General features: G+C 52.4%; 1 protein-coding gene across 1 annotated transcript in view; it reads left to right on the top strand.

Moving 5' to 3' along the window:
• PTPN3 (protein tyrosine phosphatase non-receptor type 3) overlaps window positions 1-17,218 on the top strand; it is a 152,963-nt gene that overhangs the window by 89,906 nt on the left and 45,839 nt on the right. The window contains exons 5-9 of the mRNA XM_013006811.2: window positions 3,721-3,765; window positions 6,500-6,552; window positions 9,528-9,648; window positions 10,975-11,062; window positions 13,326-13,414. Of these exons, the coding sequence (XP_012862265.2) occupies window positions 3,721-3,765; window positions 6,500-6,552; window positions 9,528-9,648; window positions 10,975-11,062; window positions 13,326-13,414 (396 nt within the window). The remainder of the gene's footprint in view (window positions 1-3,720; window positions 3,766-6,499; window positions 6,553-9,527; window positions 9,649-10,974; window positions 11,063-13,325; window positions 13,415-17,218) is intronic.

The following is a 17,218-nucleotide window of genomic DNA, read 5'->3' as shown; positions in this document are numbered from 1 at the left end:
AATTACTGCACAAGGTGCTTTTGCTCAGTGCAGCCATCTCTTAGGAATGCAAACAGGTTGGAAGGTGAGACATGTAATACAGGCACCCATGGGTCACCAAAGACAGTCTCTCAGAAGGGCTCAAGTTGAGGTTGTTTGGGAAAACACGAAGGCCCCACTAAGCATGCCCCCATCGCACCCCCACCTTGCTAGAGCTAGAGAGGAACGTAGGCTCTCTTGGCCCAGCTCCTCTCCCAGGTGACTCAGCAGGTGGCAGGAAACCAGGTGAACCAGATAAGGGCAGAGGACTTTGATCAGAGCTGTTTACCCCCGAGGGCCAGGAGTCCGCCTGGCCCGGTGTGGTACTGGCACGTGGGTTTTGGAGGTGGGGAACAGGTGGTTTGGAGTGGATGGACAGGGAGGACGCAGCGCCATTGTTGCTGTTTACGTACAGACGGTGCCAACTCAGTTGGCAACTCCTTTCTCTCCCCACCCACAGCAGGAAGCCCTCTTGGTGTGGCTGCCTTTCGTTGTCTCAGAGGTGGAAACCATCTCACAGGAAAACTAGAGAAGGGGAAAAGCCAGGCTGTTGTGGGTGGTTGGCGCCTCTGCTGCGCTTCCTGCCACCATACGCCCGGCTCCGAGGAAGCCACGGGTCTCAGGCCAGCAGCCCACACGTCTTCCTTCCTTCTCCCTTTCTTAGCACATGATCAGCACACGCTCACAGGGTAATATGTTCAGAAGCCAAACATGAATCCTTGACTGTTTTGGCCTCGGCGTACACCTCTCTCCTCTAAAATAGCAGACACTGGAGACGCGCTGTGTTTACTATCAAGTGACATGTTAAGCCAGCAGAAGGAATGTCTCCCATGACTCTGGGCGGCCACATGGAAATGCACGTGGTGTCTTTGTTTTCTCCAGCAGCAGCTTTTGTACATCCCATGGGACATGGGGGAGGGGGGCGCGGCGCGGGGCATAGAAATGTCCTGCTCCATAGGTTAGTTGAGAGACACCAAACTGGTGGCATACTTTTTTAAGATGTGTTTTGTACACCTCTGGCAGGGTTCCCCCAGGGTATTATTACTAAAGACTAAGTTCTCTTTAAGACATCCTTAAGCAACAGTGTGTGTGTGTGTGTGTGTGTACATGTACTAAACCCAAACCCATTGCTGTCACCTTGGTTCCAACACACAGGGCCTATAGGACAGGGCAGAACCGTCCCATAGGGTTTCCAAGGCTGTGAATCTTTACTGCGGCAGACTGCCACATCGTTCCCCTTGGTGGGTTCAAACCACTCACCTCTCAGTTAGCAGCCAAACACTTCACCACTGTGCCACCAGGGAAAGTCAGCAGTTGGGCCGGCCAGCAGTTGCATCTCTGTCCTACGGGAGCACTATAGAATTGCTGAGTTGAAGTAGACTTGACAGCCATGTGTTTGATTTTGGTTACATACATCTTTGTGTACATGTGTGCACACCTACACCTTGCTCTTCACGTAAATGTGACGTATCTGTATCCCCGGGCTTAATTGTATTAAGCCCCAGCTGTCTCGCCGAGCCCAGAGTGAGTTCCTTTTTCAGGGATTTGAGCTCTGAGGAGTCAAAGAGGGAGCAGAAAGGAAGTCATTGCCATGGCTGCTTTTTGGTTTCTTTTTTAGGATCTAGGCAGGGATACACAGAGCTTTTTCCCTGGAATCAAGGTCGTGGATGAGCGGGAGGCTCACTCTAGGCTTGATGATTACATTTCCAAAGGAAGGCATGCCAGTGATGTCTTCTCAGTAACGCTGTCTGATTCGGGTGGTTGAATGCGGGTCTCAATGTCAATGTCCGAGCTAGCCCCCCAACCCCCCGAGTGGCTGCTGCTGGGAAGTCCGTCCAGACTCTGCTGGGTTGGAGCTTCACGTACCTGGCAACCTCAGATTCAAACCTTGGAGATGGCCAGGTGTCTCCTACGTTTGGGTCACACCCCACTCCTCCGGTTTCTCTTTTATGGCCTCGTGGGGTTGCCACCGAAACTTCAGTGACTAGACTGGCAAGGTAGGTGGCATTTGGTAGAGGGTGACGTCTAGGTTCACCGTCTCACGCCTGTCTCTGGGAAGATACAGGCTCGACAGTTTGCCATTGGGTGAACTCTGAACTCCCACCCTGCGCTCCCTTCTCTTTGTAGCATGTGGGAGAGACCATTTCATTCTGGTTGAGTGGCGAGCTGGGGGCACATAAAAACAAGCCGAGGCAGAATGAATAGATTCTGAGTAGGTGCGACTCAGCCAGCAGGAGGGGGCTTCAGGAAGTTGGTGGGACCCTGGAAGGAAAAGATCGTGGAGTGTTCCCATCAGCTCTGTGAGGCCCCTTTGTGTGTGTCAAGTGTTAACGAACACATTGTGGGTCCCTCGAGGAGGGGGCTCCTCTCCTAGCGGCCCTACAGGTCAGGGTAGGACTGGTGTGGGTGTCCAGACGGAGTCTTTACAGGAGTCGAAAACCTCGTCAGCCCCTCCCACATTGTAAGTAGCCAAAGATAATTCTAACCAACGTCCTACTGTCAGGGCTGCTAAATCCATCCTAAGCATTTCGGTGACAGGGGTACCTACTGAGTCGGGAGTGGGGGGGCGGGCAGGGGGTGGGGAGGTTCTGAGATGAAAGAGGTGATGGGTCAGAAACTGCCCAGACGTGGGCACACAGGAAGAAGAGCTACCATGAGAAGCAGTCCTGTGTCCATGGCCTGCGCCGTGGCCTGTACATGTATAAATAAGAGGGGTAATGAGACTGACTTGCCCAAATTACCAACCTGGCCGCTCCCCTGCCCCTCAGCCCTTCTGCCGCATCTGTCTGATGTGTCAGCAGCTTTTCTGTTTGCCTTCTCAGCCAGACAGGGAAGTGTTTGCCCTATGGGAATGTGGGTTTTTACAAAGAGTGGGTGCTCACAGCCGAGTGTCACGTGTGTGCCACTGCCCTAAATATAACCCTCTCCGGGGGAGCCCTGGTCAGTGCCGCCCGTGCTGTGAGCCTGCGGGTCCCTGCTGCCCACACACCAGGGAGCGGACCCACAGCCCAGGGACCTGCGCTGACTTGCCACCATAACTCAAGTCCCAGCGTTGAAGCTGCAGCTGCTGGCACCCAGGAGGACCTGGCCGCATTCCTGCCTCAATGAGCCTGTTTGGTTGTGTTGAACACCCATGGTTCCTGGGACAGGGGGGAAATCCCAGCTGCATGTTTGCACCCCAGCCAAGGAGATGTCTCGGCAGACCCTCCTCCTCTCAGCAACTTCACACAGAGGGCCCGTGGGTGTGTAAGGCTGGCATTTTGTTCCCAACAGCGCCTCGGCAGTGTATGTGGGCTGACTGTGCAGCAGGCTTGTGGGGCCGGGTGCTCACCGTGCCTGAGTTCCATGAGGATGGCCCAGGCTGAGGGCGGGAGGCTTCCCGGCCAAAGCAGGAGCCCATCTGTAGTGGGTTACTCCCTGTTCCCCCCACCCACCGGACACACACACACACACACAGCTTTCAGCAGTCCCACAAGAGCACATGCTAGGCTGAGGCTGGCTAGAAGTTATTCCTACCCCTCATTGGAGGTAGGAATTGTCACCAGGAGGGGACTCTACAGTGTTCCAAAGAGCCTGAGGCCTCAGCCAGGCATGTGCTTCTTGGAGTCCATGTTTTCCCATGTGCAGGGGCTAGCTACCCTTAGCAAACTGTGTCTGTTTGTCTCAATTTGAATACAAATTAATGGAAACCATTTTTTGTAGGCATTTGTATTTCTTGCAACTGAAGATGGACATTTGTGACGGAAGGTAATGAGAAATTTGAACTTTTCTTTTCCTGTTGGTTGTCAGATGGGCAAAATTTCCGGTTGATCAAGTGAGCATGCATTTCCCGTGGCAACATTAAATCTGCCGGGAACGAGTGAGTGCCGGACGCTGCATCTTGTGCTGCAGCCGCGTGAGGCTGCGGGCATCTGCTTTTCCCTCGGACTCGGTTTGGAGAGGCTTGGGGTTGGTAAAGTTCATTTCTCGTTATTTCGGTTTCCGGGCAGAAGGTGCCTTCATCTTTCTGGTAAAGACCCGAGAAGCTTACAGGGAACGAGGGAGGGCCCGGAATATGGAATGGGCTTCATCCTCAGGAAGGCAGTTCGGGCCTCGTTTACATCCACGTAGACCCTGGGATGATTCTTCTCTCTCAGGGAAGCGTGTGGCTCAAAGACACAAGCATCTGCTCATGACTCAGCACTTCTGTAGATCGGGACCATCTCAATGGCGGAACGGACCCAAGGGGAGCCCAGAAGGCACTAGGAAATTCCAGGCCGGGGTCCGGGCTAGAGACAGAGGCATGACAACGAGTATGGCGGTGTGAGGAACAGGAGTGGTCGTGAAGAGAAGGTCATCAGAGCCTGATTGTTTAGCAGCCTCCGAATGGAAGGTTATTGTTGTTGTTACTTGGCTGATCTTATGGTCGGCAGACATGATTTCCTCCTACGGCGTAATGTGCCGGCCTCTGGACCGCTGCCAGGCCACTCCCGGGGATGGGGAGCTTTCTGTTCAGGAGCAGCCTTGCTACATTTTTGGATACCGCTAGATTGAAATGACCGCCCTCTCCTTGGTCCAGGCCACTCGCTGAAGCGATTGAAACACTCATTTGTTTTCCCCACAATTCTGCAAGCATCTGTTGTGGGACAAGTACTGTGCGAGCCAAAGAAGGCCTGGCCCCTGCCCTCTGGGAGCTTTCTCTGTAGCCCCCCAAATGTTAGAAATGTCTCCCTTTCGTGCTTATCTTCCCCAGGGGAAATATCCCCCGAGTCACTAGACACCTGAGGCCGTGCCCGAGCTTAGATCCCTGGCATCTCCTGGAGGTCTGTAGGTGGCCCTCACCACCTCTGAGGAGCGGGTCTCTTAAGACAGAATGTTGCTCAGGTGTGCGTCACGGTGGTGCTGGCCACGTGTGGCTGCGGACGTCTTGACCGCCATGGCTGAGCGTAGTTAGCTTCCCTCTAAGGACTGTTGGCCTGGAGCCAGCATGTCACCTCCGTCCTGTCTGGACTCCCCCAGAACCATTCTCTGTCAAGGCTCTTGCTGGACAGGAAAAGAAAGAGGTCTCTCTAAGAGCACAGCGCCCGTTTGTAGCTACATTGCGGATAGAAACAGGCGTTTTGGTACTTTTTCAGGATGGCCACCTTCTAACGACCGTCTCCACATGGTTCCATCGGAAGTGTGTCTTTTTTCCCTTCCTCATAGAAGCGCTCCTCCCGGCTGGTCTGGCCTCTCCCAGGCTCTCCCTAGTTGCTCTGCTCACCTCAGAAGGGACACTGGCTTGAGTTTCACTAGCGTCCACGTGAATGGCCACTCCTCTTCAAGTGTCTCTCTGCCTGCTGTCCCCGAGAACGCTGGGTTTCCTCACGCACTCACCGATGGTGAGGACCCCTGGGACAAACCTGTAGACTTGGATAGATCAGGTAGAAGTTGGAGTTGGAACATACAGTTACACAGGGAAAGACTGGGTCCCCTAATTTAGGGAAAGCTGTCTGTGTATGTCACTTTAGGACCAGCAGACCAGGCAGCGGACAGGAAAGATAGAACCCCTGGCCAGCTGTACAGACTAGTCACAGAGGTGGAGTGGTGACTCACATCTTAGGAACGTCATGGGCTGCCCTGGATAGAAACAGCACATGGTCCCCTCTTGCCCCTGGGTTGTTGGGAAGAATGCTTAAAAACATCGGTTGGGGGAGTTCACATCACCCCCACACCCCGACCCCACACCCTGGCAGAATCTGCTTTCGGGCCTGCCCCACCCTGCAGGTCCTCCCCCCTGCTGCTCCTGATCCGATTTCCCCCACTGCATTCCTCCACAGAGCAGTGAGCCTTGCTCCAGGTGTACTGGCAGAACCCCTGGGGAGACCAGGTGAGGGGTAGCTGAATGGAGGAAAGAGGAGCTGTTGAAGGATTTGAACCTCGACAAGACTGAGGGGGCTCCACTGGCAAAACGGGGTTTGGAAGGGGCGTGAGTTGGAGAGGAAAGGAGAGAGTGTCCAGCCTGGAGTCGTCCGTTGATGAGGAATGGGTGCTGGGCAGGAAAACAGAGCAAACAGACCATTGGACTCACTGGTGCCAGTAGAGCCCGGGCATTTCCTTAGCAACCCCAACACCGTCTCACGTCTTTACTAGAAAGAGGTGGCCGCCTGTTGATCTCAGAGGACAGTTTCCTCGTTCTCCTTGGGAATGGAAGGTAAAGACCTTTCCTGACTGGGCAGAGCTGGCCAAATGGACCTTCACCTCATGGCTATCTGTACTAAAATGTGTGTATTTTAAACATGAAAAGCTATCCTGTTAAATCAAACCTCTGTGGGGTTATTGACACTGCTCTCTCCTAGACGGAGAACAGTCATAAAACGGACCTGGTCGTGTGCAGTCCGTGTTGCTGTTGGCCTTTCAATGGCTGGTCCAGGGAAGAAGGACCTGCCTTACCTGCGATCTGGGAGTGTGCCAGGCTCTTGCTGTTTGTCATGACTTCCCTAAGGTGTTTTTCTCCTCACAGGTTAGCCTGCCCTCTGAACTCGGCCGTGGTCCTGGCCTCCTATGCTGTGCAATGTAAGTCGCGAGGGGAAGCTGGTCTGACCCATGTGTGAAGAAGGTCACTGGCTCTCCCCTGTTGGACCGAGTCCTGGCACCTCTTCCCGAGGAGGCCTGCTGGGCAGCAAGGGCACCTCTTACCTTGACTTGCACGCTGCTCTAGGGCAAAGGAGGGTTTTCCCAGCAGAACCCACGACACAGCAGGCGCATCCCGCACAGGGCATCCGCTGTCCACAGCCTCTGCCGTCCTCATGGGATTCCATCTCCCTGAGAACCCCAGGGCCGCAAACGTCTCTCCAGTCACCGCTGAGAGACATGGAGAGGGAGCAGCCTCAGAGGGCTAGCTGGAGTGGGGTGAACACCAGGCCAAAGAGGTTTTCTCAGAGCTTACAAGGCCAGACCCTTGGAGACTTGGGACATACTCTGGCTTGGCTTTGCGGCAAAACGAAGCCGATTATTAGCTAGAGGAAAGTGTGGAGCTTAAAAGACAAACTATTCCCTCATCCCCTTAAAATGCACTTGCTGCCTTCTAGACCAGCAGTTCTCAACCTGTGGGTCGCAACCCCTTTGGGGGTCCAACGACCCTTTCACAAAGGTCTTGCAATTCATCACAGTAGCAAAATGACAGTGATGAAGTAGCAACGAAAATAATTTTATGGTTGTGGGCTCACCACCACATGAGGAACCGTATGAAAGGATCTCGGCATTAGGAAGGTTGAGAAACCACTGATCTAGATTGTTCCGACTCATAGCAACCCTTTATCGGGTGCCAAGGCTGTAAATCTTTACAGGAGCAGAGGCAGACAGCCTCGTCTTTCTCCCTTCGAGCAGCTGGTGGGTTTGAACTTGACCTTGTGGCTAGCTTTCCAGGGCTTGCTTGACAGCACCACCAGGCCTCTGCGTCCCTCATGGAAGCACTGGTTTGTCTGCGGTCATTGCCAGCCTCCCCACAAATAGGCACGCAGTCTAAGTCCAGGATTTGGGGCACAGCCCACAAGAATGTGGATTCTGGGATCAGAATCTTGGCTGCAAATCACCATCCATGCAACATGGGCAAGCCCCTTCTTCGAGGCTCCATGATCGTATCTGTCTAATGGGGATAAAAGCAATGGGTGACAACAAGCGTCAAATGGGATGACGTAATTGGATCACATGGAAGCCACCTCTGCTTTGAAAATGTTGGGTATGATTGTAACTTTGTGTCCCTCTAGTGGTTAGCACAGGGCACTGCACAGAGTAAATGGCTTAGGACGGTTATAGGAAGTCCCTTCCCTGGGGAGGAGAGCTCAGCTGCTCTTCCCGTGGGCAGCAAGGACTCTTCATTACCCCAGAGCCATGGCGGTCCACAGCAAGATCCAGAGAGGTCTCTGTGAGCTCATAAGTCCAGCAGAGTGACATCTAACGGGACTGCCTGGAGACTCAGGAAAGCCACTTGCAGTGTTGGTTGCCCTTTGGGGCCCATGACCACTGTCACCAACAAGTGGCCCGTGCAGCTTGGGGGCCCCTTCCCTGCAAGGAGTCTGGTGGGGGGAGGAATACCGCTGGGGCTCTGAACTCTGCTGAGCAATGCTTCTGCAGTAGGGGCAAGCCCCTCCTCTCCGGAACACCCCTGAAAATGAGGGGTTTGGACGAGGTGATTCTAAAACTTTCTCAGGCTTCCCTTGCTTCGGGCCCTGTTGTCAGGGCACCCAGAGGGTTTTCTATAAACGCCCTACAAGCGGCCCTAATGGCAGAGTGCTTAAACATTCACCTCCCTAACCATAAGGTCAGCAGTCAGAAGCTACCCAGCAGCTCTATTGGAGAAAAGACTTGTCTGTCCATCCAATGAGAACATCCGATTATAACCTAGGAAACCCACTGGGACAGTTTTACTCAGCCAAATAGAGTCGCCATTGAGCGGCAACGACCCGACATCCAACAATAACAAGAGATACACTATTGTCATGCCGTGTGCCACACTGTTTCATCACGCACTGTCATTTCCTGCTGTGGCGTGACCAGGCCACCTTGGACTGGCCCTCGTGGTCTACCCTTGACCAGGGCGACCCAAATCACTTGGCTTTCTGCTCTTCCCCAAATTTCTCTCCAGAATTGACCCTTGACCCCCTCCATCCAGAGGGTACCATTGCCCCAAGGGCTTTGTTTTGGTTTTGCATATAATTCACATATCATAAAATTAATTAATCGGTTCGGTCACATCAAGAAGAGTAAGAAGAGTTGTGCAGTCGTCGCTACAATCAAGTTTAGAACATTTTCTTCCCTCTTGTGGGTATCATTAGCTTCCCATTTCCTCCTACCCCTCCCCATGTCCCCGTGTATCAACCCACCAGTTACTGTCTCTCGAGATGTACCTAGCCTGCATTTCACATACAGAACAAAGCCAAGAACAAACCACCATGGCAAAAAGAACACAGAAAATACTAAAAACTGGGACAAACTTAAAATAGGTCATAAGGAAAAATCAAATGGTGTTACATTTTATCCCAACTGCATCTCCCATCTTCAACTTTGCAAAACTGCCTGATAACAAGGCCAGTCACATCCTGGAATGTGCTTAGAGGGGATTCCCCGGAGGCTTAATCCCCCTGGGGACCCTGCAAGTGGATGTTGGGCTTTCACTGTCATCTGGGAGTGTGAGCACAAACCGCCAACTAACCAGAGTAATGAGAAGGAGTGGGGTTGGAATATGACCTTGGTTCAAACCCTATTTTCCTGCCCTGTGTGGCCTTGCGCAAGGTGAGAATTAGGTTGGTTTTTAGGGGTATGAGCGCTTATCCTGCAGCGAGGGTGCAGACAATAAGTGTAGAATCTGGAGCTCATGTGAAGCTGAGATGTAGACGGATTTTTCAATTAATGTTGAAAATGGATTTCAGTCCGTGTACAGAGGGTAGGTTCCAGGAATGTTTCTCTTGTGGTGCCGTGGCTGCTCGTCAATGCAGATCATGCTGAAAAGGCAAACCTAATTATGATTTCCCCTCCTCATGTCTTAACAGCTCATTTGGGGGACTACAATTCTTCCATCCATCGTTCAGGATATCTCTCCGATAGCCGGTTTATTCCAGACCAGAGCGATGAGTTTCTAGCCAAGGTGGAATCCCTCCATGAGCAGCACAGGTCAGGTCGGCTCTTGGGACTGCGGCCAGCTACTTACAGCCCTTTTACCAGCAGGTGTTGGATGCCACCTCCTCTTCTGTTTGCTCACGAATCCGCTTTCAAGGTGCCGGGGCTTTTGAAGCTTTGACCTGTTCCGATGGCAGAATAGCTGGCCTGTCCAGCAGGGCGATAGAGCCTCAGGTTCACTGGGAGTGTACGGTGATGGTGGCAGCATGCTGCTTCAGAAAGCCATGCCACTGAAGTCTGTGAATTCCTAGAGGACATGCCCATGTTAAAACCCGATCACCGCACCACCCCTTGGCCCTCCCAGGCAGCACCTGTGAGCAGTTTACCTTGCTTCACAGAACGGGCTATTCCTTCAGCACTGCTGGGTAGATAACAAAAACTAAAAGCAGCGGTTCTCAACCTGTGGGTTGCAACCCCTTTGGGGCTCGGACAACCCTTTCACAGGGGTCGCCCGATTCACTAGAGTAGCAAAATGACAGTGATGAAGTAGCAACGAAAATAATTTTTATGGTTGGGGGGTCACCACCACATGAGGAACTGTATAAAAGGGTTGTGGCATTAGGAAGGTTGAGAACCACTACCTAAAGCACCGTGCTATCAGGTCAGTTCTGACTCCTGGCGACCCCATACGTCACAAGGTAGAGGTGCTTCGCAGAGAGACACAGAGAGGCACAGGCAGAGGGGAGTACCCAGCCCTCCCTGGGTCTGGTTTGTGAAAACTGCCTCATTCCCAGTCAAGTAGCATCCGCCCTGCAGCACATGCCTCCGGTAAGCCTCAGCGACCACGGCTACCTCTCTCTCTTCCTCATTTCACTCAAAGCCCCGGGGCCCCTGTTAGTTCCAGTTAAATGAGGGCCAGTCAACGGAGATTCCCGGCTCTGGGGACCTGGCTGGCTTGCGAAGGCCATGAACACAAAGACCAGGCAACGAGCGTACCTCCTAAGCTGCCTCAGCCAGTCATCCGTCCACAGAAGTCAGCGCCCCAAATAGTCCCAGGCCAGTGACATTTGGAGGTTGGAGGCTCCGCTGAGAGGCTGAACGCAGAAAGAAAGGACTGCTTTATTAGTTGAGCAAGTTGGAATAAAAGGGTTGAGAACTTGGAAAGGAGGGGGCTTTCTCTAATTGGCTGTTGAGAGCCCACTGAAGGGAGCAGGCCTGGTGAAGTCCAATTCCGTGGCGAGGAGGAGGAGGAGGAGGAGGGTCTAGGTGAACAGTTTGTTTACCCTGTATGACAGCATTCAGTCACCTGAGAGCGGGGCTGTGCCCCTTGCACAGATGTTTACCCCTCCTCACTGGGGGGGCTCTGTTTCTCATCTGCAGCGGCCTAAAGCAGTCCGAAGCCGAGTCCTGCTACATCAACATAGCTCGGACCCTGGACTTCTACGGCGTGGAGCTGCACAGCGGGCGGGTACGTGAAGCCTGTTGAGTCGGGTCGAAATTTCTGTCTGGGCTTTCATTTCTGTGAGCTTGAAAACTTCATGGTGATGCTACTTCTTTCCTGGGATAACCAACCAAAAGACATTTTTAGCTATTTGAATGGTTTTGTGAAGTAATGCCGGATTTTGCTGGTGTTTTATCTGATTACTTTTTATAAAAACCAATGTTTGTATTTGTAGCCGAAGACCATTTCCTTCGGGGGGGTAGGGGGCAGGGAGACTAAATACAAGTGTTTTCTCTGACACTGTCTATAGATTATGGCCGACTTTTTCCCCAAATGGCAGCTTAATGAGCCCAGAGATTCTCCCACTTAGTTTCCATCTCTGCTCAATAGCTAGATATCAAAATAAGGACTCAAAAAAATATCTATCATGGTGTTGGTATAGTGAAGAAGAAAAAAAGAAAAATACTCTTAAAACCAAACACACAGCCATCAAGTCAGTTCTGACTCCCAGTGACCCCCAGGACAGAGCAGAACCGTGGACTGAGCATCTCCTCGGTGCTGGCCGTTTGTTCTAAATGCTTTCATGTTTCGGATCTCATTTAAGGATGGTGGCACCCTAGTGAGAACAGTCATCATCCCATTTTATAGAGGAGAAAACTGGGGTTCAGAAGTTGGCTGCTGGACCATCCTTTGTCCCCCTGGAACAGCTTACAGTCTTCCTTTTCGTTCTGTAGCTGCCCTGATGAGGTGGAGGCTCACAGGGTCCTCCTCACAGATGCTAAATGTGGTCCACCTGGCCAAAACAGGAGCAAACCACTCATTGCCGCCAGGCTGAACCCAACTCAGAGCGATATGACAGAGTGGAACTTCCCCATAGGGCGTCTAAGATGGTGTGTTTTCCTCCCCTGGAGTGGCTGGTGGGTCTGAACCGTCCACCTTTAAGATGACTGTCAATTGCTTTAGCTACTGAGCCACCAGGAATTCTAACTTGACTATGAACTAACTCGTTGCTGTGTGGAGTTGATTTCAACTTGACAGAGTATATAGGACAGCTGTAAGCCTTTTTAAGAACAGACAGCCTTGTCTTTCTCCCAGTGAGTGTCTGGTTGATTTGAACCACTGGCTTTGCGGTTCGCAGCCCAGCACTTCACCCACTGCAACATCGAGGCTCCTGAACTGGACTATCCAAATAGGCCAACCTCCCTTGAATCGGCCCTGGGATCAGCTGAATCTTTATGGGGATAGACGGCCTCATCTTTCTCCCTCAGATAAGCTGGGCGGACTTTGCAATGAGCAGTCCAATGTGTCATCACGACACCCCAGAGCTCATAACCTACCCTCACCTCAGAGTCCCTTGTGTGGAGCCCCATGTCAGCAAACCTGTTTCTAATTCATGTAAATGCTTAACCCAAATCTAATGTAATCAGTTGACTCTCCCAGGAAGGGAGCCGTAAGCTAGGCAATCAGGACCTGGTTCAGCAATCCCCATTAATCTCATCCATATTTGTTAAGAACTGGTTTTTGGTTATTTTTTTAATAACAATATTAAATGTGCGTATGGGCTCGTGTGTTCATGTGCACAGTTAGGATTGCCAAATTTTCATTTTTAACAATACATTAAATTAACAGGCAATATTTCTTTCTCAACTGGGTCTACAGTCAGCAGGTCGATGTGGCTAAATTTTCATCCTCACATGGTAAGAGCCAAGAGCCCTGGCGGAGTAGTGGGGATGCATTGGGCTGCTAACTCCAAGATCAGCAGTTCTAAACCACCTCCCGCTCCTTAGGAGAAAAGAAAGGCTTTCTACTCCTGTTAAGAGTTACCGTCTTAGAAACTCACAGGGCAGTTCTCCCTTGTCCTATAGGGCCACTGTGTCCGTGTGGGCTCTACGGAAGTGAGTTTCTTGTAACAGCTCGAGGCTTTTCGGTGCTGGTGGTCCAGAGGTGTCTGAGGCTGAGTGGCGGGGAGCGGCCTCTGTGATGTTAATGCGGTCATCTCACAGAAGGTGTTGAAACGCAACACTCACGTCAGTGATCCTGAAATGAATGGGCTTCCCTGTAAGTCCCGGAACCAGCTGTCAGGCTGCACGTCTGTTCACTCGAGGAGAATTCGGTGCTGAGTCCTCGGACCTCAAGTATGGACAAAGCGGGGAGTTTTGTCTGTTTCCAGTAATCTCCCCTCAAAGGCTTGGACGTACTGCTCTGTATACAAGCGTGGGTGCGGGGAAGTCGCCGGAGAGCGACCACCTGACTGTTCTGGGGGTGGCTTCACACCCTTTTCTCTCGACAGGATCTGCACAACTTGGATCTGATGATCGGGGTTGCTTCGGCGGGCATCGCCGTGTACCGGAAGTACATTTGCACAAGTTTCTACCCCTGGTAGGTGCAAACTAGCTCAAATGACTTGCTGAACCCTGCTTTGAAAGTATGCCCGCCAACAGTACTGTTTTGTTTTGTTTGGGTTTTCGCTTGAAGAAGTTGGGAGGGATTTTCCTCAAGGTTTTCTTCAGCATCCTCTACCCAAGAGCCACGTACAGTTCAAGGTGTTGGGTCGGGACGCGGTGGATAGACTGGCACAGGCGCTTTTACCCTCTTGGAATTTCAGACTCCTTCCCGGGCAGTGCCCAGGACAGAAGTCAGAGAAGAGCTGCCGCAGTGCAGGGCCAGCATGGTCATTCCTGCACCTCAGTCATTCTTTGAACTTTTACCAAGTCCGGCTCTGGGCGAACCTCGCTCACTCACTGACTGCTGTCCAGTTCTTCCGACTCACAGGGAGCCTGTCGGAAAGAATAGAACTGCCCCTGTGGGTTTCCGAGGCTGTAACTCTTTATGGGAACAGAAAGCCTCATCTTTCTCCCACAGAACGGCTGGTGGGTTAGAACGTCAGACCTAGAGGTTAGCAGTCCAATACGTAAGTCACCAGAGCTCTTTGTGCTAAACACTGAGAAGCCCCAGATGACATGTGCAGCAGGGTTTACCCTCTCAGCTCCTGCGTCTGGTGGAGAGAAGGAATGTCTGTGCCCTTAACAGTGTAAGAAACAGCCCTGGTGGCACAGTAGGTTAAGCTCGGGCCTCCTAACCAAAAGGGTTTGTTCGCACCGGCCTCCCTACAGGAGAAAGATGAGGCCATCCGCTTCCGGTAACGAGTGACAGCATTGGGAACCTCCAGGAGCAGTTCACCTCTGTCCTACGGGGTCACTAGACTCAGAACAGACTCAAGGGCACTGGGTTTCTTTTTGTAAAGGCACGGCCATCAGGTGTGACTCGGTGAGTGGAGCTGGCTCTTTAAGAGAGAAGTTAGGGTTCAGTGTGCTAGGCATTGGGGCCATTGCTTCTGGGGGAAGCAGCGTGGGAGAAGCCCCATCTTCATGACTGACAGTGTGATGGCGCACAGCATGAGAGAGCCAGGTGAGCCGAGGCCAGCGGACCGCGCAGCGATATCCATGGAGGCAAAGTGCGGAGTAGAAAGGGGCCTGGCTTTGGGTGAAATAGGGGCCACAAGGATGGAATCGAGGTAAGTGGCATAGGAATAGTTGGAGTCAGGGTGAGCTCGGGGCCACCCAGCTTGGTCCTTGCACCTGAATTCGCGCCGTCATGTCAGCAGCATAACCTCCACCACCAGGACACGAGGATGTCCGTCCAGCCTTAGTTATAACAACAGCAACAAAAAGAAACACCTGTCAAGAAGCTCCGTGAAATCAGGGCCTGTAACAACAGTTGTCCTAGCTGTTGAGGACCTGTTGCTTATAGTAAGGTGTCGCTTTACTGGGTACTGAAGGTGGAGTACTGACCTAAGCCTGAGACGGCACTGCCGCGGTGCTCGTTTTCACAGCCGTGGAAGTGGAGGCCCAGAGGAACAACGTGCTCCAGGCCCCACCGCCAGCGAGGGGTCTGCTTGGAATTCAAACCCAGATAGGTCTGGGCCCAGAGGCTGTCCTTTGGTTATGCTTCGTACTGTTAAAAATTCTCTTTAGGAGAAAATGCTGAGTCGGAATATATATTGCATCTTCAATTCACCCTCTAATGTAAATTTTTCAAAAGCAAAACAAAAATTATTAATAACTTTGCTCAATTTAACAATAGAACCCGTGTAACTGGTAAAGGGTGTTCTCACCATCTTTCTTTTCCCTAGGCTCTGTTAAAAAAGGCTCAGCTGTGAGCCAGGCAGCTCTCTGTCCTGCGCACGACAGCAGTTGGGCTAAGGGCTCATTTCCTCTCACCTGGCCTCTCCTATGCCCAGGGCTCCCCCAAATGCAGCAAGCCTACAGCCTCTGGGCCCAGTTCTCTCGAGCTCAGCCTCCTATGGTCCTCCAGCTGGGGTCTAGACTGTCAAGTTTCAGGAGGATCTGAGTCCCCTGAAGACCCTGCAGGAGCATGTGTGTGTATGTCCCTATATCTGTTTACTCCGCTCCTTCTCTAAGACACCACTTAGAAGTAATTAGGATTAAGATCTAATCCATGACCTCACTAGCATGAAACAGGGAATCTATTCCCGAGCAGTTGCGCATATAGGTTCAGGGGTTGGGGCTCAGTGCATTGTAGAGGTGGCACGCTCCAGTATGAGGGAAGTGGGAAGCAGCCCCCAGGCGTACACGTAGGCCCTAAGTCACCCTCGCCCTTCAAAATCAACACGCTCCTGTGGAGGCCTGGCCCTGCCTCTGGTGCAGAGCACAGCCTAGCAAGGAGGCAGGTCACGCCAGACAGTGACCCCAAGGCCATCAGCCTGGTACAAAGGGCCACATCCCAGAGAAGGGCAGCACCCAGGCAGGGCCCCAAGCCCACCAAGGTGGAGGTGAGCGCTTAATGTACAGGAAGGCCCACTGGACTTGAGCCCCAGGGAGTAAATTCTAGACGGAATGAGCAGCTTACCTGGAGGTCCTGGGACAAGAGATCACACAGGACAGTGAGTGAAGAGGAGGACGGGGTGGGGCGGGGGAGATGCAGGCCGGAGTCTGGGGGGGGACAAGGAGAGGTCACATAGGTCTCCAGGGCAGTGGGAACATAGACTCGATCTCTAGGGCTCTAATGGTCGAATGATGTAGCTGTGTCCCTTATATATATATAAGGGTATATTTGGCACCTGCACCTCTCTAAGTCATGAGCTTCGAGATGGCAGTGACTGACAGTCCTGTTCCTTCTGTGTCCCCAGGCTCATTCCTCATACATTCTCGACACTCCTAACATTTGTTCCCTTGGTGAGTCGATGGAGGGTGGTAGGGACTACAAGTCCAGGAACAACACAGCTCTTCCCCACACTTGGTCAGCCTTGCTCAAGGGGAGAACACTGCTGCCTAGTACAGAAACAGGGATTGGCATGAGAAGGAGGGAGCGCTGAGCTGGAGCACCCTCAGCCCCAGGAGGTCCAGCAGGGCCCCCTAGTGTGAGGGTGAGAACTCAAAAGCAACAGTGTTTCTTGGTTTCTTTTGCTGACAGGAATCCCTGACAGGGAGACTGGCGTGGAGGCAATGCCTGACCCCGTCTCATTGTCCCAAGGTGGAGGAGAGTCAAAATCATAGCAACGGCTGCACCATGCCAACTCCCCAGGAAGCAGAAGTTAGACTTGCCCCCACCCTTCAACCGGTTTACCAATTCTGACCTCCAGAGCACTCCTCTTCTCTGCTGGGTCACTGAGGTGCTGCAGTAGCCACACAGGATTACAGAGAATACTCAGGCTTATGAGGGAAGTAACTGGTTACAATTCAGGATCAGGAAGGCTCAAGGTACAGTTCTTCAATCAGGACAGCCTCTTCCCAGCCATGTTCACAGGCACAGCCAGGTCCTGGACCTCATGACCTGCTTGAACAAAGGTTACAAAGTTCTTTCAACTCTGCCGGTCCATGCCAGAAGGGCACTCCACTCTGCCCTAAGCCTCAGTCCCAAGATGCTCAGCCCTACCCTTGTGGGTTCACAAACCTAGCTCCCCAGACAAAAGCCCAAGCAGGCATCCCACTGCCCAGTCGCCTAGCTCTGCTGTCCTCCCTCCGCTTCTCATGCCTCGGCCCCTGCGGGGTCAAAGAGCTCTGTGTCCTGGATGGAGGAGGAGGTTCGGGGCAGGGATCCTGGGTCTTCAAGACATGCCCTACTTCTGGCTCTTCATCCTTGTTCCTGAGATGGCTCATTTTAAACCTACCGAGATGTCAAAACCGATCTTTACATTGGTTTCATATACCTCATTTATATGCT

This window comes from Echinops telfairi, unplaced genomic scaffold (genome assembly GCF_000313985.2).
Source record: "Echinops telfairi isolate 266 unplaced genomic scaffold, ASM31398v2 ScPeMD7_7410;HRSCAF=8448, whole genome shotgun sequence".
NCBI classification, from domain to species: Eukaryota; Metazoa; Chordata; class Mammalia; order Afrosoricida; family Tenrecidae; genus Echinops; species Echinops telfairi.
The sequence above is the reverse complement of the archived record's forward strand: the minus strand, read 5'-3'. Positions and strand labels throughout refer to the sequence as shown.